Source organism: Pinus tabuliformis, chromosome 9 (assembly GCF_031772625.1).
Source record: "Pinus tabuliformis cultivar Carrire ecotype Pingquan chromosome 9, CPIR1, whole genome shotgun sequence".
Taxonomy (NCBI): domain Eukaryota; kingdom Viridiplantae; phylum Streptophyta; class Pinopsida; order Pinales; family Pinaceae; genus Pinus; species Pinus tabuliformis.
Window position 1 is genome coordinate 997,888,257 of NC_142307.1, and position 25,758 is coordinate 997,914,014.

General features: G+C 36.9%; 1 protein-coding gene across 12 annotated transcripts in view; it reads left to right on the forward strand.

Annotated features, from left to right (window-relative positions):
• The window catches only part of LOC149152081 (mitochondrial carrier protein CoAc2-like), a 46,619-nt gene extending 32,947 nt beyond the window's left edge, over positions 1-13,672 (forward strand). For 2 of the 12 annotated variants that reach the window (XM_089440725.1, XM_089440724.1), the window contains exons 2-6: positions 7,043-7,155; positions 9,962-10,181; positions 10,323-10,400; positions 12,856-12,953; positions 13,287-13,672. In XM_089440725.1, coding sequence (XP_089296851.1) covers positions 10,082-10,181; positions 10,323-10,400; positions 12,856-12,953 — 276 coding nt within the window. In that variant the 5' untranslated portion in view covers positions 7,043-7,155; positions 9,962-10,081 and the 3' untranslated portion in view covers positions 13,287-13,672. Of the gene's footprint in view, positions 1-2,632; positions 3,153-7,042; positions 7,156-9,961; positions 10,182-10,322; positions 10,401-12,787; positions 12,954-13,074; positions 13,185-13,286 lie in introns of those variants that run through there. The other 10 variants (XR_016262881.1, XR_016262880.1, XR_016262878.1 and 7 more) reach the window with 9 other exon arrangements.
• Positions 13,673-25,758: the final 12,086 nt, after the last annotated feature.

Here is a 25,758-nt window from a genome sequence, read left to right on the forward strand (position 1 = left end):
CTTTGACCCTTCCCTGCTTCCCTTTGATTGAGCCCTGAATGTTGTAAAAAAATAAAGAAAAAATACACATGCAAACTGATATAACAAAAATATAAAAAAAATAGAACCAAAATACACTTACCTATTGCTTGAACCACCTCCAAAATTCTCCCAAACCCTTTAGTACAAGCTCCCACACACTCAAGAATAAGTGCCAAATGAGCCTAAAATAGGATTTATTGGTAGCACAAAACACTTTTTTTTATGGGACATGTGTCCTGAAATCAGGACACACTGGGAAAGCTGTCGAGATTTGCATGTCCCTCGAATCCCACTCTCCAGGACATGCCATGCACACTCACGGGAAACATGTCCCAGCGAACCGTGTTCGATTCGTGGGTTTCAGGACACGACAAGGGGTTTGGAGGAATATGGTTTCTTAGTAGTTACCTTGTTTATGCTTTGTTCCTTGGTGATATGAAGGCCCAACAAGAGTCCATATAACACAACCTTATTGTTTGTCCTCAATCCTCAGCCCCAACTATACTTTATTCCCTATTATTCTCCAAGGTGAACAAATATCTCTCTGCACCCTGCGACTCCTACATTCCTCTTTGCAGCTCCATCAAAACATAATATCCAACCGTCTTGAGAATATTTCCATTTAGCAAATTCCTGATTGGAGAAACATAATTTCCAGTATTCTCTAAAGAGTGATTCACCTGAGGGAGGATAGGAAGAGAGATAACAGGATCCAAGAGTGAAGACACCCAATGTAGCTCCAAATGGTCCAGATTGGGATCCATAGAAATAAGCTTACCCCTGTTAGATTCGAGGTACGAAGATAATGTTGTGAGGGCAATAGCTTTAGCGAGAATATTTTTATTTTGAAGATAGAATTGTTACGGGACAACTATATTTTCCAACAGACATATTTAGGAATAGAGATCCATAGCCATTTTAGACAACAACTATATTTTCCAACAGACATATTTTGGAATAGAGCTCCATAGCCATTTTAGACAAGGCTTACTTGCCCAAGACCCTTTGTAGTGAATGTTCTATTTTGAAGTATAAGATGAAATATCCAAGGGCCAGCAGATTCTGTCTTGCATAGGGCCAAGAACTAGTGACCAGACCTGGCAAGTATAAGAGCATGATAAGAAAGTGCGAGGGCTAAATTCTTCATGAAGGTTACATAAGGGACATCTTGAAGGACCCTGGATCCATCCTTTTCTTAAGTTTTCAGCAGTAAATATTTTCTTGTGAGTGAGAAGCCATAAAAGTTTCTTTTAAGAGATTTAGGAGGTATTTGATCTTGGAAGAGGAGGTTTTTGTACCCAATTTTGACTGTGTAGATGTGATATTTCCAGCTTATTTCATCTACAATGAATTGATTCAATGGCACACATCCTGCCATCTTGGCTTGCAAAAGGCTGCCCTGTCGCTGGAGATTAGGGGGAATATTGTCAGGAAACCAACCATTCCATCTGCCAGACTGGTCTCAATTGACCAGGTGAGAGAGTTTTTATTCATCAAAAGCATCTTTATAGTAGAGAGGTCATCATTTACTGCGAGGGGGGTCTGTTTAGAATGGAGTCTTGCCACAGTAAGATGTTCCTACCATTACCCAGGGTCCAGCTTACATGGTCTTTAATCAAATTACAAGAGGAGGAAATTAGCTTCCAAACTAGAGAATTTTGACAACCGAAATGCAGAAGAGGATCACCTGAGGGCTGACCATAATTAACTTGAAGAATCATCGCCCACCATGCATCTAGTTGAGTTTTCATTTTCCAAGCTAGTTTGGCACCATAGGCTTATTCATCAAAGTTGGATCCCAGATTCCCAAGCCACCATGGGACATGGGAGCCTAGACAGTGGCCCAATTAACCAAATGAAGCTTTTTGTGGTGGGTTTATTTCCTTCCCACAAAACTCTCCTAATAAATCTTCCTAGAGTTTGCTATACATACTGGGGAGAGAGTATGGTCGAGAACTGATACAAATGGATAGCAGTGAGCATAGATCGAATTAGAACAAGGAGACCAACTAAGTTAAGCCACCTGGCCCCCCAGGAATCCATTTTTATTTTTTATCTTCGACATCACATTTTGTAGAACTTGATGGGACTGAGATTTTAAGCATATTGGGATACCCCGATATTTCAATTCTTTCTAGTCCTCCATGATGTTGAAAAATAAAACTTCCCTTATTTAATTTCTTTTAAGAGTGGAAATATTCCAAGTAAATATCAACGATTTGGCTGATTTGGATTGCCCACCTAAAGCCATTAGGAAGCAGTCCAAAACGTGCTTGAAACACCTTTCAATTGTTATTGCAGATCCTCTAAGAAAAATTATGTCATCAACAAACTGTGAATGGTCTGATTTTAACCTCTGGTGAGAACCTGAGACCAGGAAGGTTTCCATTTCTGTGTTCATATTCCAAGCATCTGATCAACGTTTTAGCCACCAGGATGTATAGAAATGGGGATAAAGGGAAACCTTGCCTTAAACCCCATGAGGCTTTAAAAAATCTGGAAATTCTTCCATTGACTAGAGGAGAAATCCAGGGGGAGCTAATGCACATATCTATCCAGTGAATATATCTTGGGTCGAAACCCATTTTGTTTAGCACTTTTATGAGAAAGTTGTGCCTAGATTTGTCAAAGGTGTTGGCCATATTTAATTTAATTGCCATACCTCTGTCTTGTCTGGAGTAGTTGCAATCTTCTTGAACAATGATTACATTGTCAAATATTTGTCTGCTAGGGACAAACCTGCCTTGATTTTCTGAAATAATTGAAGGAAGACATTTTTTATGTCTCTCGGCCAAGAGTTTACATATAAGTTTATACAATACAATGCACAAAGATATAGGCCAGAACCAATTAAAAGAGGATGCGTTATGCCCTTTTGACACCAGAGCGAGAAGGAAGAATTTGTACCTCGTATAATACTCCCCTATTTCATAGAATACCCGATCATTTTGCAAAGGTCCCTTTTGATCAATTCCCAGAAGTGCTGATAAAAATGAGCAGAAATCCGTCAAGGCCAGGGCCTTGTCTGGATGGAGGGAGAACAAAGTTCTATGAATCTCCTCTTCATTGGGCATACTTGTGAGAAGTTGGTTCATTTCCACTCTAATGACTTATCGAAGGTGCTCTAACATGTAATCTTCTCCTTTCTCTATTGGACCATCTTGCTGAGAGTAGATATATTAGAAATGAGCCATAACTGCTTCTTTTATATGGTGAAAATATTTAATATTTCTCCCATTTGCTGAGATTTCCTTTATTGTGTTACTTCTTTCTCGATTTCTAACCATGGAAGAATTTAGTATTTGATACCGCGGGATTTTATCCTCGATTCTTTTTCCTCTACTCTAAACAGAGGTTGATATTCCTGGATTTTTTTTTTCTTGAAGTAGCAAATCCAGAGTGACCGATTCAGAATCCAAAGATGATTGTATTCGAGTCATTTATTTTTTCAAGGCTTGGATGTATTGTTTCCAAGCAGTGAAAGTTTGTGGCCCAATGTTTGTTACAAGCTTTCAATCTTCTAAGCTTCTCTTCCCAGATCTTTATAGGATTGTCTTTCACCCAAGCAGACCAAGACTAGGAGACCAACTCATGGAAGTCAGGATGGCCAATCCAGATTGGGTTGAACTGAAAGGGAATAGGACCAAAATTTGAAGGGGGCAACAGATCAGGCTTTATAGGACAATGATCTGATCCACTCCAAGGAAGAATAGAAGATTTAATGCTAAGGTTACCATCTAAAAACTCATCTGCTATTGAGAATCAGTCAACTCTAGATGTGACGTGGTTGGCCACTATTCTTGTGTTGCCCCAGGTGAAGCGAAATCCCAAAGGGAGAATGCCTATGGGCTTGGAATGACTCACTAGATCCTCCATATATTCCTGAAAGGGGTCTCTTACACTCGAACCTTCTTTCTTCTCCCATCCATACATAGTGGTGCTAAATTTTCCCCCATATATTCTAAAGGTTCGAAACTTTGAATCTCGAATGCTAGACAATGAGGTCCAACGCTCTTGCTTCTCTCGAAAGTGGATAAGCATATGGATGTTTATGATAAATAATACCTAGTTGGAAGATAGGTCCTTGAAAGAAGTAGGCAGTCAATGGAATGATTTTTTATGGTTTAGAGGGAGGACTTGGCTAGGGTCCCATAAAGTGCTGATACCCCCAGAAGCACCACGAGCATTGATTGCTAGCATATTACTGCAACTCTAGACCTTATTTTGCTGTGCTATAATATGTGATTCCTCTAATTTAGTCTTCTGAAGAAGTACTATTGTTGGTTTTTCTTTTTAGATTAGGGATTTGACTTCTGATTTTCTTTTTTCTGAGCCTAACCCTCTACAATTCTATGATAATATGATCATCATTTTATTTTAGAAGAAGAGGCCCCTTTAGAGGGGTCAGACCCAACTCCTTTTTTACTTCCTTTGCTTGTGTTTTCTCCTAAATGGGGGCTGTGGAGGATGGATTGATGTCCCAATTCTTTCTCCCTTTCGGTTTTCTCAATCTGGAGTTCTCTATTTGATTTTCATCTTGAGCAACGAATCTTCCTTTCTATCTCTTTTGTTTTTTCTTCCTCATTTTTTTCATTCTCCTAGCTGGTTGTAGTTCCAAAAACACTTTCCTTTTTGGGTGATAATAAATCCTCTTCATTCTTTGATAAACCTTCGATGTTGGTCTCTATTCATACCGCATAATGGGAAACATGTGCTGAGAGTTGATGTTGCATAGAAGAGTATTGTTTTCCAAGAAGATAGGGGATTTGGGGTTTGTGAGATGGGATTTCCCCTTCTTCCACCTCGGCTGATAAAACTTCGAATTTGTTGTTGTCATTACCAGATTTGCTGCCAGGATTGGCTGTATTACTTGTTCCTTCCCCATTTCCCTAAGATTTCCACTTCGGAGAGAGAGGGATAGGAGGTTGACTAGAATATCCCCCTCTGTGAAAATTGTTGTGGATTTGTTGCTTGTTATTTCCTTTTCTTTTTTTGGTTGTTTTCCATTTTTCACCTTCTTGTCCTGGCTTAGCTTGCTCCTCCTATATTTTGGGACAATTCCTGGCAAAATGTTCATAATCATAACAAATTTTTCACTTAAATGGAAGTTGGTCGTAATCTACTTCTTGAATGTGCGTATAGTTGTACATTTCTATATTGATGGTTGCAGAAAGACCTTTCTCCAGGTCAACCTCAACACAGATCTAGGTGCATAGAAGAGGTCCTCGCAAGGTTCAACACTATCAATGAATTATTTCATGTAATTTTTTAAAGACAGGATCATTGAGATCTGATAGTCCAATTTTTCCAGTTCTATTTTAAAAACTGGTTTGATAGGTGTACTGGTTTGGTTATCATTTTCAGTTTTTAAAACTATGATTAATACTTCAACACACCCTAGAAATCCATATAAGTAATTCAGACCTAGGGATAAGGAATTCCTAGTCACAACCATGGCTTTCATACCATGTTGAAAAACTAGACAGGTTAGGCATATAGTCCAGGACTTGCACCGAGCTGAAGGGTTGCTCTGCCATTGAGCCACATTCCTTCTTATTGATGTCACCCCATGTTAATTGATATCAAACATTTAGACATAGGTATAGGGTATTCCTAGCTACAAGCATGGTTTTAATAACATATTGGAAAGTATAACAACTTAGGAATCAAACCAAGGACTTGACCCTTGCTGGTGTTTTTCTCTGCTATTGAGCCTATATGCCCATACAATCTAGGACTTGCACCCAACCGAAGGGCTGCTCTGCCACTGAGCCACATGTCCTCTTGTTGATTTCACCCCTGTTAATTGAAAACAAACATTTAGACCTAGGGATAGGGTATTCCTAGCTACAAGCATGGCTTTAATAACATATTAGAAATTAGAACAACTTAGGAATCAAACCTAGGACTTGACCCTTGCTCCATTTTTCTCTGATACTGAACTATATACACATTTGATGATGAATATCATACATGTTCAGGTGTGCATTGACGCTCCAACATTCCCCTTCAATCCACATTGAAATTTCAGATCTTGGGATAGGGAAATCCTAGTCACAACCATTACCTAGATGCTACGTGGAGAAACTAAATAGTCTAAGAATCGAAAAAGTAGATAGATCAGGTATTGAACCCAATCCTTTCTCTTGACCACTTTATTTATCTAATCACTAAGATACACAACCTTTTGATGACAGGAATGTCCATGTTCAGGTTTGGACTGATACTTTAATTATAATACCCACTCTGCTTCCATGTAAGCCATTCATATCCAAGGATAGGGAATTCATGGGCACAACCATAGCTTTGATACCATGTTGAAAAAGATAAACAAGCAAGGAATCAAAGGCATGACCTGTCCCTAGCTGGCAGGATACTCTACCATTGAGCTATATGTCCTCTTGATGACAGGTAAGATCTACATTCAAGAGTAGATTGACACACCCAGAAGTATATCATTTATACATATCTTTATGCATACAAGCTTAGGGAATTTCTAGGCATGACCATAGTTCCAATGCCATGAGAAAAACTTAACAAGCAAGGAATCAAAAATAGGACCTGCCCGTGACTGGCAGGCTGCTCTACCATTGAGCTAGATACCCCCTGGATGATAAGAAATACCTACATGCAGAAGTGGATTGACACTCCAAGGAGTATATCATTTATATATATGCCTATATACACAATTGTTAGTAGGGGTATGCTATGTGATTTTTGGTTGTTGGCTGGAAATTCATGGCTATGTTGGGAGAGGAAATTTGCAAGCTAAATTTTTGGCCCGATGATGTAAATTGTATGATGTACTCTCTTTTGTTCATGAATGAAATATAAGATGCATTTTTTGAAAAAATAAATATATATATTATTGGTAGGGATATTGCATGGTGACATACCTACGTTAGTTGTTTATAAAGTACCCATATTAGTTCTTTGGGTTTTCTAGATTTTGTCTTATGCTTTTGGGCAATTGACAATGCTAAGAAGACATTACATTAATTCGGGTTATTTTGTTTTCTAGATTTTGAAGGGTGAGCTCAGTTTTCATTTGTATGGATTCATAATGTGCATTATGGAAACTGCTGCGGGAGCTCTCAAGTCCGTGCTTTAGGGGATTTTGATTTCTTCAGAAGGGTATCTTGTTAAAGTCTTGTCTACATGTTTTATTTTATTCTATATGCAACCCTTTGGTTCAGTCAGTTGTATTGAGTTATCTTTATTAAATACCAGTAATTAAATTGTAAAATTGAAGCTGCCCACTGTGTTTTAGTGTATTAGATGTCTTTACGGTAGTCTTGTATTTGGAAACTAAAGGATCTTTCCCTACAATGGGTTGATATTGTAAGAAATTTCAAGAGTGCTATGTTTCTCCTTGATAATGATTTGAATTTTGATGAATAAATTTTTGTATGATTGGAAATGATACTCTAAATTATTGTAAAATGTATTTCCCATGGAAAAGATTTGTTCCATTTTCAAGGATTTTGTAATGTTGTTCTATTGATCAATTGTAAATGTAAGAGAAATGCAGTAAAGGTTTTATTCTATGGCTTTAGATTTAGCCTGGACGAGCTTTGTTAGAATGGTTTCATGCAAGTTTTTTAACAAATATATTTTTTTTAACTATCAAAATATCCCATAGCATCTCTTGCTTCACCTGAGAAAATAGGTCATCCTTCTGATAACACCAAGAGCTTGTCGAACATATGAAAAAGCCTGCTACTTGGCTTATGTATTGTAGTATTTGGCTTGTTAGGAAATTGTTCAAATTTGAGTATTACCATATAGTAGTTGTTGTAGTCAATTTGATGATAAATACCAATATTAGATTATAATTCTATGCCCTCAATTCCTCTTCATCAACTGAAGCATGCAAGTTAAGTACAGGTTGTCTAGATACTCTTCCTCATTGCAACGATCTTCATAATCATACATAGAAGGGTCATCAAATCTACAATGTAAGATCTGACTGTTGACTCGTACATTGATGTTTTCCTCACTAGAAGGATCACAAGGGTCAACATTTAATTTCCTAGCTTCTGAATACCATTTTAAATCATCAAAATCAACTTCAAGGATATTGAGGAAACCATGACATTCGTCTTTGTTCGTTGATTGTCTTCTTAGCATAACAAAATTCGGTGTCGGTCGTTGTGGATGTTCTGGCATACATTCTTCATCTTCGAGATTGAGGATGTCCAAACCTACATTACACTCTTCATTAACGGATGTGTTGGTATGCCCTTCATTTTCAAAGAAGTTAGGAACATAGTTCTTATCCTCCAAGCTTGTTATTTTGTCATGTAAAACAATGGGGTCTACATCACCACAGAAAATCATATTTGTGCCATATTCTTCATCTGTCAAACCATAGAAAGATATATCATTATATACCATGTTTTTGACATATGTGTTGTCGATGGTCTAAACGTAGCCATGGGCTTCTCAAAAAACATTCAATCTATGTCAATGCCGCAATTTGAACACATAAACATATCCACTTCAACAATTGGGTTGTCTTCTTCTGGATTGCCCCACTCCTCTGCTATGTCATGTTCCAGCAACTCCTTGGTCAAAATGATTGGATGATTACTATTCATGGGGTTTTGATGAGGGATAATTTTCATTCTCTTATTAAAATACTACTGTTTCGCAGCAAGTTACTACCTCATACTTTTGAATACGCTCTAGAGAAAATGCACAGTATGTTCGTCCTTCCCCCCGCCCCGGGAGAAGTGTCAACATCCACAACTTCCAATCAGGCATTAATAGACAACACAAATGGAAATGTTAATAATGGGAACACTAATGGTGTTCCCTTATGTCCAAGACCTAGCTATCCAATGCCTTTATTTCCATATAATGGTGGATATGGCAGGGATATTTTTCCTGCAAACCACGATGGTATCATGATTGTTTATTCTTCGCTTAATGGGCTAGTAGTTTCAGATGGTCAATATAGGCCTCCCAAAAGTAATCCATTGTCATCATTGGTTTCACAGACTACATCTCTTAGTCCACTTGGGAAAAATATGTAGCCTTTACCTCCTATAACGGTATGCTACTCACAATTTCTATTTATCATTTTTTATTTGTGTTTTGATATATTTAGGATTATTTCAGGTGTAAGCTTCTTCATGAACAGAGGTACCCATCTAACATACTCTATCCTCACAAAAATACAGCTGGTAGTTAAATTATTGCTTTTGGGGCACATGGGTTTGAATCTAAAGGAAATGAATGGAGTTAGAATGTTTTTGACAAGGGGAGACCAAGAGGGTGAGGTAATGATGCAATGGTGAACAATAATGAAAATCTTGATGTCCTAAACGAGAAAAATTGAGGACCGAGAGCTGCAAGGTTTAGGAATCAATGGGTTACTCTAGGGGACCCATGGAAACCTTATAGCGAAGATGATATTCACAAAAGCATAAAATATAGTGTATTCATGTTATATTGTTTTTGGATATGATAGCTTGTGGAATGACAATCCTCATAAGAAAATTTTCAATGAGATTATTTTCTTACCTAACGTGATTATATATATGTATATACGTGATTATATATATATATATATATATATATATATATATTCTCATAATAGTGTGTATTTGCAGGTTTCCAACATATCCTTCAGATTTCAATTTTGCACAGGTATTATCAATAATAAAAACCACTTTGTGTTTTTGTGAATGTACTTTTGTCTTTTATTATTTATGGTTTTGGTTTACATTATGCATTCAATACTAATGAGTTCACTTTAGATTTTACATATTTGGAGGTCATTGTTCCCTTTTCAATCAAACAAAGATACTATACACTAAAAGCCATATTTTATATGCCAACTTTTAGGTTGTAATAAGGGGTGGGAGAGAAGATTCCTTATCTAAATTCACTTGTTCGTGTCTTATATGTCTATGTCTACCTGCTTTGTTGCAAGGATATTACAATTCATATGAAGCTCCCCAGTTTCCACAACTATATGTTGGTCCAACAACAACAGTGTATGCTTGTGCACAAGTAACACAGTGCATCTGGCTATCCTGCCTCACCAAGATATATGTGGGGTCCACGTATTGTTCAGTATAGCAATGCAGGATTGGTACCAAAAAAAAATGCTTCATCAAAGTATAGGGGTGTGACATCAGCACAAAACCCTGGTCAGTCTTTGGGTATATTCTACTCCTAGTTTTATGTCAATTGTTTAAAAAAAATTCAAATCAGTGGGTTTTTTAGTAGATGAAAATGATATTAACCTTTTATAAAATATTCTAAATTTTGACGAGTTCTTTCTAAAGCAGGATTAACACCACAACAATATGCAGTACCAGTGGCTCTTCAAAAATATGTGGTTGTAGCAGATCAAACTGCTTCTAGATGTATGTTTTGTGACTATTGAAGAGGGTAAAAAGAAGAGGCATACTTGTTCAACAATGACCTAAAGTTGAGATCAAACTTGAATTGAATATTCTTTATGATCCATCTTTACCGATTAAAAGAGAATTATATTAAATTGTTTCCGTGAACAATTTTTTCAATTAATTTTGATCCTTATTGCTAAAAGTCCCCCATTTTTATTCTTTTGAATTTTATACATTTACGATTGAGAACTAGATTTTGAGAGGCTGATATGTGACAAAAAAAATTGGATTCAAAAAGATATGTTACCAAGATTACCTGAGTTGAGTTTCTACTAGTGTGTTCAAAATTAATTAAGTTTAGCATCGACTTCCATATATTCCTATTAATTAAGTTAAAAAACTAGCATGATTGAAGCTTCTTGAACCTTCATCTTTGCCATTTTAGGTTTCCATATATCCCGATAATGCTCTTGCACTGCATAAGACCTAGCCTCTGGGGTTCAAGTATAGAATTAAATAGCATAGAGACTCAGGAAAAAATGTGTTCGACTATCTAGAGTATTTTATTTTAACCATATTCATGTCTAGTATGTTCTTTCTCGACAGAAATATGTCTATAAATCTTGTTGTAGCTAACAAATAGAGATGTTGCTTATTTATGTTAATTTGCAACATTTTTGCGTTTTCCTGAGTTTGTCCAGACTATTTTATAGGCTGTCCAAACATAGAAAATATTTTTAGTTTTCCTGTCATGGGGTTTTGTCTATTTGGCTTATGATACAAGAAAATATATGTTGTCCCTGGTCGGTGATGAATACATTCGTTGGACTATGGGACAAATGGGAGTAGTGTTGCAGATTGCAGGGGAGGAGACTAGGAAAGATTTGATATGTTGAAACTATTGAACATTTTGTTTCGGTGGAAGTGTTCGAACTTCTACCTGTAATGGGGAAAATATATATGGACATGCTATCCCATATCTGTGATATGTGGCCATCTTGTACCTTTTTTCAATCGTATACTATATTGTGAACAGACTTGTCTATGATGACAAGGCCACGAGATTGTTAGAATAGCACCTCTGAGAGTGTGCACTCTCACATACCGATCATATCATGAATTTTTTTTGTATGGTTACATGTTTACACAACAACTGTGTAAACACAAAAACCTTTTCTGCTTTGTATTTGTTGTGGCTTGTTTAATGGTGCATATATAGGCCGCAATAGTCAGTGCACAAAAATTCTGAAGAAAATCAGTTATTTACACACAACATAAATTTAAACAATACAAATGTCATAATGACACTACACAACACAAGCTTTATTTCATTCATATACATTCTTTGAAATGCAATCTCTATGCACAGACGTGAGGGCCAAAAGCCAGAAAGACATGTTTCCTTTCGAATTTATAGCAAACTATACTTTAGGAACTATTAAAACTATGGAAAACTTTGGAACGTTAAGAAGGAATTCGATAGTTAAATAAGTCACCTTTGATGTTACACATGAGCTTCAAATGATGGTTGGCAATTTGAATTTGATAGAATCCTCCTTCAGACAAAACACCTTCGATGTTATTTATTAGTTTACAGTGTTGGTTGGCAGTTTTACTTACATATAATCCTTCTGCAGCAAACATGAATCAGGGATTCAGACCCTGAATCCATGTTGACCCACTTCAATTCCCAAATAAAAATTTGTTCTCAATCCTAGCAGCCCAAATCAACTTAAGCACTGGATATGAAGGCACCATGTGGCCATTATGTGTGGATCCAACCTCCACTTCCAACGACTTATCAGGAATACAAACTATTGGAGTTGATATTCCTTTGAGAGATCCAAACATGAATCATGGACTATTTATCTTGACTTGTATTTTTTTAGTTGAAATGGTTATCATATGTATTAAAAGGAGGTTGTGGCTACATCATACAGTGTGGTGATTATGTGTGGATCCAACCTCCACTTCCAACGACTTATCAGGAATACAAACTATTGGAGTTGATATTCCTTTGAGAGATCCAAACATGAATCATGGACTATTTATCTTGACTTGTATTTTTTTAGTTGAAATGGTAATCATATGAAATGTTTGATACCAAGGCTTCAAAAAGACCAAAATTAGTAATCTGTCTATTTAAATAAGGCGTGGATATTTTCGGTCCCTGGGAGTGTGGAGATCCATGGGTAGATCTTGCAAAATGAAGGAATACTTTGATTTTACAAGTAATGTGTCATCTGGTGACAAGGTTTATATCTGCATATTTGTAAATATTATTTTAATCTATCAGAATAATTCCCTTCTTATTTGTACTTTTGTGGCATATTCTGAATCTCTGATTTTTATTTACCTTTCCTTAGGAAATGTAGCGAGTGTCCTTATAATTGTACCTTATGCAGAATTGCATTTTATGACATATGAAAATACCGCTGCTGGATTTTAAATAACTTCCCTGCCATGGGAACAGGTCCTGCTGTGGATCTGCTAGCTGGATCAGTTGCAGGAGGAACATCAGTTCTGTTTACCTATCCCTTGGATTTAGCCTGGACCAAGTTGACTTCCTAGGTAAATTAACATCCGACTTTGGTATCAAATACACAGAAAGTGTTCAATGATCAAATTATGAAATGTTGAGAACTTTTACACGTTTTACTTCTATGGAACTCAAAAGTCATATCATTTTTAGGCTATTGCATATAGTATTCAAAGAGTGTTACCACAATATCTCGCTACTCCAGATTTCCCAGGGATCAGGAAATAATGTGCAAACCAAATGTAATATATGGTTTGGATATGGTAATCTCTTCCCTACATTGCTATGCATTGGAATAATGTTTTATCAAATTTTATACTTCCTCTATCCTCTAAATGCACTGTTTATTTGCATATGTATGACAGGAAAGCAGGAAGGGGAATAGCCAAAGTCAGCAACAGAGAGAGACAAAAAAATAACCGAGGATCTCACTGCATTTGTAATTTTTTCGTTTGGTTTTAAACGAGTTGGGTTTAGCCCAGTTCCCCACCTAGCCACATGCACATTTGAATAACAAGTATAATGATCTCTCATTATCTGTAAAACCAACAAAGGAAATTATAGGATTTGGCATGTCTTTCTGATTTGGATGTTATTTTTTCAATGGGTGATTTGAAAAATGGGATCTATATTCAATAGGTCCCATCCAGGTACTCAATCCAATTCGATAGCCTCGCGTCATAGCTGACATCATTGTATGCAATCTCCAATGTGACATCTAGTCTATAAATTTTATAAAATTCAAAATTTAGAGGGATTGTCGTAATTGAAAGCACAAAATATGTTTCTAGGGATTTTAACTGTTTTTTTTGGTGGTCGGGACAAGGGAAAATAGCTGGACTACTCAAAAACGTTTGTTGGGAAGCTTGAATGCATGTCTTGTAAATGAAATTATCCTTGAAATCCAATTATGTCTCAAATGTTTCATTTGAAAAAGCTTACTAATTCCAATTGTAATGTAGGTAATCTAGCGATGAGAACATACAAACATAAAAACCTGGAAACATACCTGTTTATGAAGGAATTGCAAAGGGGAAGCACACACTATTGGAGGAGATTGTCCACTTTGTAGAGATCTTGGGAGTCACAAAAAGTTTGTGTATATTCTTATTTACATGAATCTATCTCTGGTTATTTCATAATCAATCACATCAATTTTGCAAAATGTTGAATAACTTTTTAAGAATGAGCATGTGTCTTTTTCACTTTTTGAAATGCCATGAGCATGGTAACTTGGTGAGAGAACCTTTCTCCTAATTGCAACTTTATAACAGGTAAGAAGGAAATCATTAAGTCTATTTTGAAAAATATAAACCATTTCCATTTTCTAATAGTAGGGTCTAGGGAAGGCAATAACCCCTCAATATCCATCATAACAATTCTCAAGGAAAAGCACAAGAAACAACACATGCACTGCGTCATTGTTGTTTTTCCTGTGTGGATTTAGCACAAATTGATTCAACTGTTTTAATTGTTACATTATTGTTTGCAAGACTTTATTATTTTTTTGTGATATCAGAGGAATATATGTACCAATATTAATGAATCTATACATCATTGATGCAGATGGTCATGTGTTTAATATGTATGATTTGGTTATTTCATTTTCCTTCTTGTAAAATCCATTTGTAGGTGTTTGTGCCTATAGGTTTGCAGTCATGTGTTTAATGTGTATGATTTGATTATTTCATTTTCCTTCTTGTAAAATCCATTTGCAGGTGCTTGTGCCTATAGGTTTGCAGGTGTTTTTTTTTGTAGGTTCTCATCGCAAACATTTGAGATAGAAATCCCTAGTCCTCTGGATTATGTTATAACGACTTAATTTTGGATGATCTAAATTTAGATGGATATTAGAATTATGTGTCTCCATTACCTAAATAATATTAATCTTCCTTTCTTTCATTTTTAATAATAGTTTAAACAATTATTGGTTCTACTTTAATTGTCTTATTATCCTAAAGAAAATAGGTAATTCAAATAAGTGACATAAATAGGTAGCCATCTTTTACCGTTACATATCATATCATTATATAACTTCATATTTAGATGTTTCAATTGAATAATAATACATCTTATTCCATAACTAATTTTCCCATAACTTAACTTTTATGTAATTAAGTTATATAAATTAGTTTGTGTTATAATATTAATCACTATATGGCACTTGTTAATAGAATTGATTATCCTTTTTTTGCTATATTAGGAAAATATGTTAATTAAACAATATAATAAAAATTGAAATAGTCTAATCACAATAGCCTTATAGAAAGAGGACCATTTCTAGGTCCCATATGGGTACAATACTTATTCATAATACATTGCTTCTAACTTTTCTTGCCTATTTTTCTTGTTCCTTTTCTTTATGAAGCTCATAGTTGTCTTAAAATTGACTTTCTTATGACGGTTCCAATTATCTTAGAACCATTTATTATTCTAAGTTGATTTTGTCATGAATAGTCTTGCTTATATTTGAGCTGATTGATTGGGAAGGAGGTGGGTATTTGACGTCAAATTCACTAATGTCAAGAGGAGAGATAGTTATTGGTGGTCCCGATGTAACTCTGGGCTATTTCAAGAAGAAAGAGAAAATCGATGAGGCCCTACAAGGCTTTTTTTTTTTTTCTTCTCTAAATAAGACTATTCTATTATTCACATTAAAGGTATACAGTTACAGCATGACTAGCATAAGAAACAACTGCCTAGAAGGAAAGGCAGCTTGAAACAGAAAATTGTCCAGAACAGAGAGTTTGGACTAGGCCAAGTTATGCAGTCCCACACAGGGGAGCCAGAGTTACCCATCTTGGCCTTGCTGAGCTTACAAGCATTACAAAAAACATGCATATTTAACCTCGATGCAACAACAGTTACAAAAATTATCAACAGTGGCAAAAAGCCCTCAATACTGGGCCGCATAACCTGAGACGAAGCTGCAGAGCTTGAATTAGGCGCCAGGAGGCTCCTCCACGATCCTGCACCAACCACCATCAGCCAGATCCTGAGCTTGAGCATCCTCGTTCACAGACGAACCCGGGGCCGTTGGCTCCATCACTGTGTCATTAACATTGCTTGCCGGAGTCTCCATGGCTCGCGGGGAGCCAGAATTCGGCACAGAAACTAAGCCTGGGTCCTCCTGAAGAACACTGGACTCGCCCTCTTCTTGGGCTTCCTCGAGAAAGAGCACCGAGACATGGGCTGTAATCCGAGGACGGTTCAGGGTGCAATTGAAAGTGAAGATTGCAGAACCGAAGGAGGGCGAGGACGAGGAACCTGGAGAGCTGGGCTCAAGGAATTGACTGGGCCACAGAAAGCGCCCTCTCCCGCTGCGAGTGCGAGGGTACTGGCTAGAAGTGAATTCACTGGAGGGAGAGAGGGAAGAAGGGCGAGAAGGTGCCTCTGCGGCTTAACATTCTTTGGCGGGGACGAGGCATGACTACAGCGACAACACCCTTGTGGATACCAGAACGAACCATTGCAGAGGTAAGACTCAGGCCAAACAATCAAACAATCGGACGGGAGCCCAAAGCTTCAGTGGGAGTCAGGGAAATTGACAGAGGCAGCTTCTCCGAGCTAACAGCGCCAGAGCCCAACCAACATAACATAAGGGACACCTGAAGAAACCCATGGTAGAGGTTGGTTTTAATGCCCATTCCCCTGCCTCGAGACGCTCCCGCCATTACTGTGGCATTCATGGGAGCCGAGAGCCAAAACATGACAGAGCGTGCGGAGGTGAAAGGTAAATCAAAGTCGCCTGCACAAATTCCTTTAAACAGAGTGAAACCCACCTGCTTATGATCATCTGGCCACATGGAAATGGCTTCGCTATACAGGGCTGGCAGGTGGCGGCCTTTCTCAGCCCACTCTAGTCCTATCGAATTTAAGGCAAACTTAAACACCCGCATCCGGGGGGCCCTACAAGTTTATTGAACATTGGGGCTTAACTTATTTTAAAATAACTATAATTATATCGATGGTTTACACTCCTACATTCAAAGGACACCGCTCACAAACAGATCGCAGATCAATACACCAATACTTTTGACGTGGTTAAAACCCTTAAAGAGGGAAACAGTCCACGGCCTGAGCCAACGCGGCCACTTCAGGCAATTTATTCATAAAAGAATGAAAATTTACATAAGCTTCTCTCATGAACGGTTAACCTACAAATGACCCTCCATGCTCTCTAAATAGAGATCATGGACCAATCGGGTGTTAAGCCACGGATCAAGTGTCGGTAATACCGAGGAGAGAATGAACCGTCGGATCACTACATATCGTGACCGTCGGATTGTAAGTTACAAAATGTACATAGTAAAGAAACACACTTTACCTAACTCTATACCTAACTCTATACTAGACCAAGTTGTACTTAACTATTTCCTATTTGTCGGAATATCCTAACATCCCCCCTTAAGAACAACTTGGGATAGGATTGAAGGATTTACAAATATGACACAATAGGAGAAGGAAGGAGGCACTAGAGCCTATCCCCCCTTAGTGACAATTTCCTGAACTCCAACCATAAGTTGAAGTTTAGTGAACTTCGCCTCTGTGAGAGCCTTTGTAAAGATGTCTGCAACTTGATCATCTGTTGAACAATATTGCACTTCAAGAACATGGTCATGAATGAGCTTTCTGATGAAGTGCATGTGCAGTTCAATGTGTTTGTTGTGCTGATGTTGGACTGGATCTTTGCATAGTTGAATGGCACTTTGATTATCACACCAAAGTGTAGTCGGATGCTGCTGCTGAAAGCCAAACTCTGACAGGATCTGACGAAGCCACAAGGCTTCCTTACTAGCTTCTACGACACCACGATACTCTGCTTCTGCTGAAGAAAGAGAAATGGCACCTTGTTTCTTGCAAGCCCATGTAATAGGTCCTGAACCAAGAGTGAACACATAACCTGCAGTAGACTTCCGATCATCAGGGTCACCAGCCCAATCGGAATCAGTGAAACCAACCAATAGAGAAGATGCTTCGGCACTGTAATGAATCCCAAACTGAACTGTACCTCGAACATAACGAAGTATTCTTTTAGCTGCTTTCCAATGACTTTCATGTGGGTTTTGCATAAACCGAGCAACAAGGCCAACAACAAAGGAAAGGTCAGGACGAGTATGGGTTAGATACAAAAGTTTTCCTACAAGTTGACGGTATAAGGTAGCATCAACTTCAGGAGAAATACAAGTGACTGAAAGTTTGACTCCAAATTGAAAGGGAGAAGGGGCTGGCTTACAGTCTTCCATGTGAAAATGGCGTAGAATATCACAGGCATACTTGGATTGGGAAAGGGAAATACCTTCCTTGGATTGCAAGACTTGAAGACCAAGAAAATAATGTAAGTGTCCTAAGTCTGTCATTTCAAACTTCCTTTTAAGGCTAGACTTCACATGGTTTATAAGGTTGGGATCACTACCAGTCAGGATAAGATCATCAACGTAAAGAACAAGAATGATAAGAGACTTGCCCACTTTCTTGGTGTAGACAGTATTGTCAGAATGACACCTAGAAAAGCCATTTTCTAAAAGAAAGTTATCCATTTTGGCATACCAAGCTCTAGGAGCTTGCTTGAGACCATAAAGGGATTTCTTAAGCCGACATACAAGGCTAGAGTCTGTTTGTATAAAGCCAATAGGTTGTTCCATATAGATTTCTTCATGCAAGTCCCCATGCAAGAAGGTGGATTTAACATCCATCTGATGGACTTCCCATTTGAAAGAGGCAGCAAGGGAAAGAACAAGGTGGATAGAGTTCATTTTGGCAACAGGGGAGAAGGTTTCAGTATAGTCAATGCCTTCAACTTGTGAAAAACCCTTAGCAACAATACGAGCTTTATGTTTATCAACTTTCCCATCTGGTCCATACTTGGTTCTGCAAACCCATTTGCATCTAACAAGTTTTCGTCCCTTTGGTAGAGGAACAAGATCCCATGTATCATTTGCCAATAATGAATGATATTCTTCATTCATAGCTGCTTCCCAATCTGGATGGCTTGAAGCTTCTGCAAAGGTGTTAGGATCATAATTCACTGAAGCTTGAGCCAGTAAAGAAGAGGCTCTCTCGAACTGAGAACGTGTACGTCGCTGATCTGTAGGATCACCGGCAAGATCACCTGCTGCATCCCGAGTAGCACGGACCCATTTTGGAAGCTGGGGAGCTGAAGGAGGATCCTGAGAAGGTGGGGGAGGATTTTCATCCTCGCTTTCATCATCTGAAGAAGAAATATTTTCAAAAGTAGAAGAGATAGGGAGAGGTGGCACATCTGCCGAACTAGGCTCGGAGGCCGATATATTTTCAGCAAACTTTACATCTCTTCTAATGATAACATTTTTGGACTTAAGTGGAATAAGTCTATATCCTTTGACATCTTCAGAATATCCAACAAAAATACATTTTTCACTCTTAGGTTCTAAAGCTTTATGTTTCTCATCTGGAATATGGGCCCATGCTTCACTTCCAAAAACACGAAAGTGACTTACATCTGGTTTGATTGAGCTCCATGCTTCTTCTGGAGTGATATTCTTTAAAACCTTAGTAGGACTGCGATTTATTATGTAATTTGCACAGTTAATTGCTTCTGCCCAATAATTAAGACTAAGTCCTTTAGATTGAAGCATACAATTAGCCATTTCCTTTAAGGTGCGATTCTTCCTTTCAGCTACACCATTTTGTTGTGGAGTATATGGAACAATATGTTGCATTTGAATTCCATTCTCAGTGCAAAAGTTGATGAATGTGTTTTTAACATATTCTCCGCCATTATCAAATCTTAGCTTAAGAATTTGATGTCCAGATTGTTTTTCAACAAAGGCCTTAAAGGCCAAGAACATGTTAAATACTTCACTCTTGAGTTTTAAGAAGTATACCCAAGTGCGTCTGGAGAAATTATCAATGAAAGTTAAGAAATACTTGTAGCCAGAGAATGAAGCAACTGGAAGTGGACCACATAAATCACTATGCACGAGCTGTAAAGGGGCTGAGGCGTGCCAAGAGGCATGTTTTTCAAAATTCCCAATGATGTTTTCCGAGTACACATCCGAAACAAACACCATCTCTGCAAGATACCATTGGAAGACCTGTCACCATATTTTCTTTACATAGATTCTTAAGAGAGCGATAGTTTAAGTGACCAAATCGCTCATGCCAAAGTTTGCTCACTTCATCATTATGAACAACAAATACTGAGGGAAGATTTGATGACCCAAAGTTGTGAAACTTATACAACCTTGTAGAATCATCAGCAATGCAAGTAGCTAAAATCTGTCTAGGATCTCTTAGGTCCTTAATTACAACATCGTGAGGTGAAAATTCAACGATTTTACCTTCACTTGAATGGGTTATCTGATATACAGATAGAAGGTTGCAGGATAAGGTTGGAACACATAATACATCATTAAACTGACCATTGTCTAGATGAACAGTTCCAGTCCCTACAACACTAAGAGATCTATCATCACCAACATATATATTTTTGGTGTTATGATCATTTAAAGAAGAAAACATGGCTTTGTTTTTGGCCATGTGATAAGAAGCTCCAGAATCAATGAGCCACTCATGAGAATGAGAAGAAGAAGATACATTTAGTGCATAGCCAGACCAAGATGCTTGACAACCACATGCAGAAAGTGCCATTCCTGAAGATGAAGTTGAAGTTGAAGATTGCTCCAAATGGATGTTATGCTTCTTCATTGCTGCTTCCAAGGCTTCCATCTTCTTAAAGCATTTGGATTCTAAGTGGCCATCTTGATTACAAAAGTTGCAATGTCTATCAGTCTTCTTCCATTTGTTTTTATTTGTCTTATCATTTTGTTGAAATGATTTTTCATTTTGAGGCGGAAATTGCTTAGGACCCTTGTTTGGTTTAGGACCATTCCTTTTAAGATACGACTTCTTAGGATTCTTTGAATTTGGTTGTTGCTGGGCGGCTAACGCTTTCTTAGAAGAGTTTCCAAGATGAAGAAGACCAAGGTGTAAGAGTTTTTCTTGTTCTCTTATTAAAGAATCACAAAAGGAATCAAAGGAAGGGGACTTGTAGGCTTGTCCTTGAGAAATGAAGGTTTCTCTTGTAGAATGGAAGGTGGAAACAAACACAGAATAGGTTGGTCCCAACTTAGTAAGAATGGAGTAGATAAGGCTACTATCTTTTTCTTAACCTTAACACCTTCCAAGAGAAGTCTAAGGGTCTTGAACTTGGACAAAAAATCTTCAATGCAAGAAAAATTATTGGGGTCCAATGTAAGCAATTCATTTTCAAGTTGATGGGCTTTAAGTTCATTTTTAATTCCAAAGACTTTAGTAATCTGTTTCATTGCTTCATCAGGAGTATCAAGTTCTGCAATATGGAATCTAAGATCTGGAGAAATAGACATCCCTATCAACCCACGTGCTTGGTCTTGTCTATTTTCCCATTTAGCTGCCTTGTATTCATCTTTCAGTTTGGTCTCTTGGCCTGTGGCTATTCTGTAAAGACCTTTACTTCTAAGTAAATCCACAATGTAGGACCACCATTGGAAGTAGTTGGTGCTGTCAAGAATAATTTGGCATGGACTTTCCATTTTAAAAAACTGAAGCTATAGATGCTGAAACTAAGTGTTTCAATGGAAAGATCTCGAAAAATTAGGCTATTTAAAAAAAAACGGTTCTGAAAACGACTTCCAGATGAAGAAGTTATGGCTTTTTGAAGAAAATTTGATGAAGTCGCCGATGAAGTGCGGGAATGTGCGGAAATGAAAAATCCGCCCCCACAAAACAAAAAACACAAAACCCAAGACAGACATACAAAAAAAATGAACTTTACGGCTTGAAGTTAGCTTTAGCCAGAACCTAAATATTTTCAAAAACGAACCTTGCGGCTTGAAGTTAGCTTTAGCCGGAAACTAAATATTTTCCTCAATGTTTCTGATTTTTCGAGATCACACTAAGGCGCAGCGGAAAAGAGCATATGCATGAGAAAAATCTTTCCTTTCTGTTTCTGATTTGCCTAGATCGCATAGAGTCGCAGGGCAAAGCGCATACACAGAAATGAAAGGTATAGATCCGGTAATAAAAAAAAAGCTAAATAAACCGAAAACTGAAATAAACAGAGAGAAAATCACTGTAAACTGCAAATAAACACTATATACCTCCAGATCTTAAAAATGACGTAGTTAGGGCTACCAGAAACCATTTCGCGTGAAACGAAAGGGGTTCCTCACTAGAACAGATGCTCCCAACACAACAGAGCAGTCCTCTCGGCCCGAAAGCAGTCAGAAATAGTAGATCTAGGAAACGGTAGTCGGATGCAGTTCTACCGGCTTCAGATTTGGATCACCAACGGACGCGGCCCTCAAATAGCTCTGATACCATGTAAGAATTTACTGGGTAAGTTCCTCAGACAGAACACCAAAGGACACCGCTCACAAACAGATCGCAGATCAATACACCAGTACTTTTGACGTGGTTAAAACCCTCAAAGAGGGAAACAGTGCACGGCTTGAGCCAACGTGGCCACTTTAGGCAAAATATTAATAAAAGAATGAAAATTTACATAAGCTTCTCTCATGAATGGTTAACCTACAAATGGCCCTCCATGCTCTTTAAATAGAGATCATGGACCAATTGGGTGTTAAGCCACAGATCAAGTGTCGGTAATACCAAGGAGAGAATGAACCGTCAGATCACTACATATCGTGACCGTCGGATTGTAAGTTACAAAATGTACATAGTAAAGAAACACACTTTACCTAACTCTATACTAGACCAAGTTGTACTTAACTATTTCCTATGTGTCGGAATATCCTAACAATTTTCTACTGGAGGGACGAGAGGAATGCAATGGTTCTATAATGGTGACATGGGGAGATTTCATTCTCATGGATGCCTTGAGATTATTCACCGTAAAAAGGACATAATTAAGCTTCAATATGGTGAATATGTATTTTGGGAAATGTATTGATGATTCTTACCAAAATATTTCAACTCTGTAAGTCCTGCAATATTTTTTCAAGTGACACATCCCAAGATGTTTCCTTTGTGCAGGTGGAAGTAGCTCTGGCAGTGTGCCATTATTTGGACAAATAATGTTACATGCAGATCCATTCCACAATCACTATGTGGCTCTTGTTTATCCATCCAATCAAGCCCTTGCAAGTTGGGCTTAGAACGAAAGAATTGTTTACAAGGATTTTGTTGACCTATGCTAGAAGAGTGAAGCAATTAAAGAAGTTCATAGCTCAACTTTACATGTTTTTTATGGTGTCCACCACTTCTGCTTTATTATACATTTGTAGTGATATTAGCTCTAGTTTTTTCTATAATACTCATAATATCTTGCAATTCATGTTTTCTATGGCACATGCAACATGCTCTCTGATATAATAATGCGAGAGTTTCTTTGTCGAGGCAAGCAATAAAAGGTTGCATGGATACATTTGATGAAAAATGATGGAATTGTCACTTTTAATGGTAGATTGTTGACCAATTAATTGAATATCACTTTATTTTCATTGAGAATGGAAAGAAAAAAAAATTACAAAAGATCTCTATTTATGGATGGCAAAGTGGTTGAGTGGACCTTTAGTTAAATTCCTAGTTAACACTGGTAAGTTCAATCATCATCTAAGTGGTTAAGTAGTGAGTGCCCAATCAATATTCACTTGTTGACTTTCTATATGTAATTGAATGATGCAACAATGTCTATCAATTCAGCATCATTTATCAATCATGAAAAGATGCAAATTCCATTTTTCATTTGCCATAAGCTTTGATGCGCTGCAAAGATAATTGTCATTTGTGAACTGCTAAAACCATTCGAGGTTATTATTGTTGTCTCATATTTCCAGGTGAAGAATTTGTTATCTTTTGATGCATAGATATTTTTAGTCTATGCCAATTCCAACATTTAAGCTTATGACATTTTCACTTTATTATATAGTCCACACAATGGAAGAGCTCAAGCTAACTGGGAACCATCTCAAAGGGTCATGGCATATTCTCACATTTTCATCAAATTTTGATTTACAACCTCATTGGTAGTTCTTGAAGGAGAATATGACTCAAGTAGGTTATCATAAGTTTGAATTTATTGATTCTTTGCTGCTAAACCATTGAAATGTGAATTGTCATCCACATATTCTAGATGCAAGGTTTCAAAAAAGTTTTAAAAATGTCAACCATTAAAAAACCTAAACCATAAAAGAGGTTAAGGGTACTAAGGAGTTCCTTGAAAGAAATTTGGAACTAGAGGTTGTTGTGACTAGTGAGTGCAATGAGAACCATGCATCATTTTGACTATGCCATTCAAAAGACAAACCCTTGAATAGGTAGATAGATAATTTGAAAGATTTAATTTTTTACTAACAAGGTATAGTGGAGATAGATGTGGGATTCATCTTTATTTTTGTATTGGGGATGGAGTGACCAACTTATCTGCCTAATATTAAAATTCTATAGGATTAATTACTAAAAATATTCCCCTTTAAAAGTTTGTTTGATGAATTTCACTGCCTTCCATATATATTACCAGTTCTTGCAATGATGACTATGGCTTCAACATTTGTGGTCAATTTTCAAAGCTCACATCTACATTCTAACTATGCATATATTTTGTATGCCAAAGGATCACAAGAAGACAAAACCCTTTTTTGATCATGTATTCGTTTTTTCTATTGTAGACAATCACATCTCGTTTCACAATTACGAGGTTAGTATTGTAATTTGCAAAATAATTGTATATGTACTGAGATATCTAATGGCAATATTGTGCTATGTATTATTTCTTAATGAAATATGTATAATTGCATTTTGTTTAATGTTTGGATATGTATGATTAACTTTTATATTTAGAAAATATTACAACTGAAACTTTCAAACAGGTGTTACAATGGTTTAAATCCTTCACTTAAAATTTGATACAGAAGGTAGTATTAATGCTATGCTTATGGGAAAAAAATGCAAACATGTATGTTGTGAACATGGTATTTACTAGTTTGTAAATTGGATAGTTTTTTTACCTTCCAATTGTTCAGAATCATGAACTATGAATTTTCGCAATGCTAAATGAAGCATGACTAATTTGAAATTTATGTGTGCTCATCAAAGTTATCAGGGTCAAAATTGGGAAATAATTAGCAAGGCAGAAAGACCAAAAATTTGAATTGGATTGGGAAACATTTGGACAAATCTCAAGAAAATTTTTTAGTACAAAATATAAAGAAATATGTATACAAAAATATAAATAAATACACAATTACAAAAACTCGAATCAGGGACAAATGGGGTATAAATAGAGAGCAGAGTTTGACTTGTGATTAATCATGAGCCAAACTTGCATTAATTGAGTTGATGTTGGTCAACCCCAAAATTCACTTGGTTTTTTTTTTTGATTTTCGGTCCAATCTAAATTAAACTCGCAATTTGTTGTGATGTTGTACTTATGTAGTTATGCTAATATCTTGCTTTTTACTATTACCTACATCTTTTATATATCTTTATTCTATAAAATATGGGTAGAATTAAATGTGTTCACACATATGCAACAAAGATATGACATGTCAACAAAGCCTACAAGGTTGTTTCACTGAGTTAGTCCTATCTGGAGTGTTGATTAGCTCTGTTTCATTTTTGTGCCAAGACTAATTTAATTGGTTTCACTATAGTTTATTGTTATATTTTATCTTTCATGTGTTCTTTGATTTTTATTACAATTAAAACACCATGGAACTGAGAAAACTGATAGAGGTGGTTTGGAAAAAATGACTCTCGTTGAGGTTGGTTTTCTTATTATTCATTATCCCTTAAAAAACTTCTCCTGCTATTTTTTTGGTTGCATACTATTCTCTTAAGTATATCACCAATAAC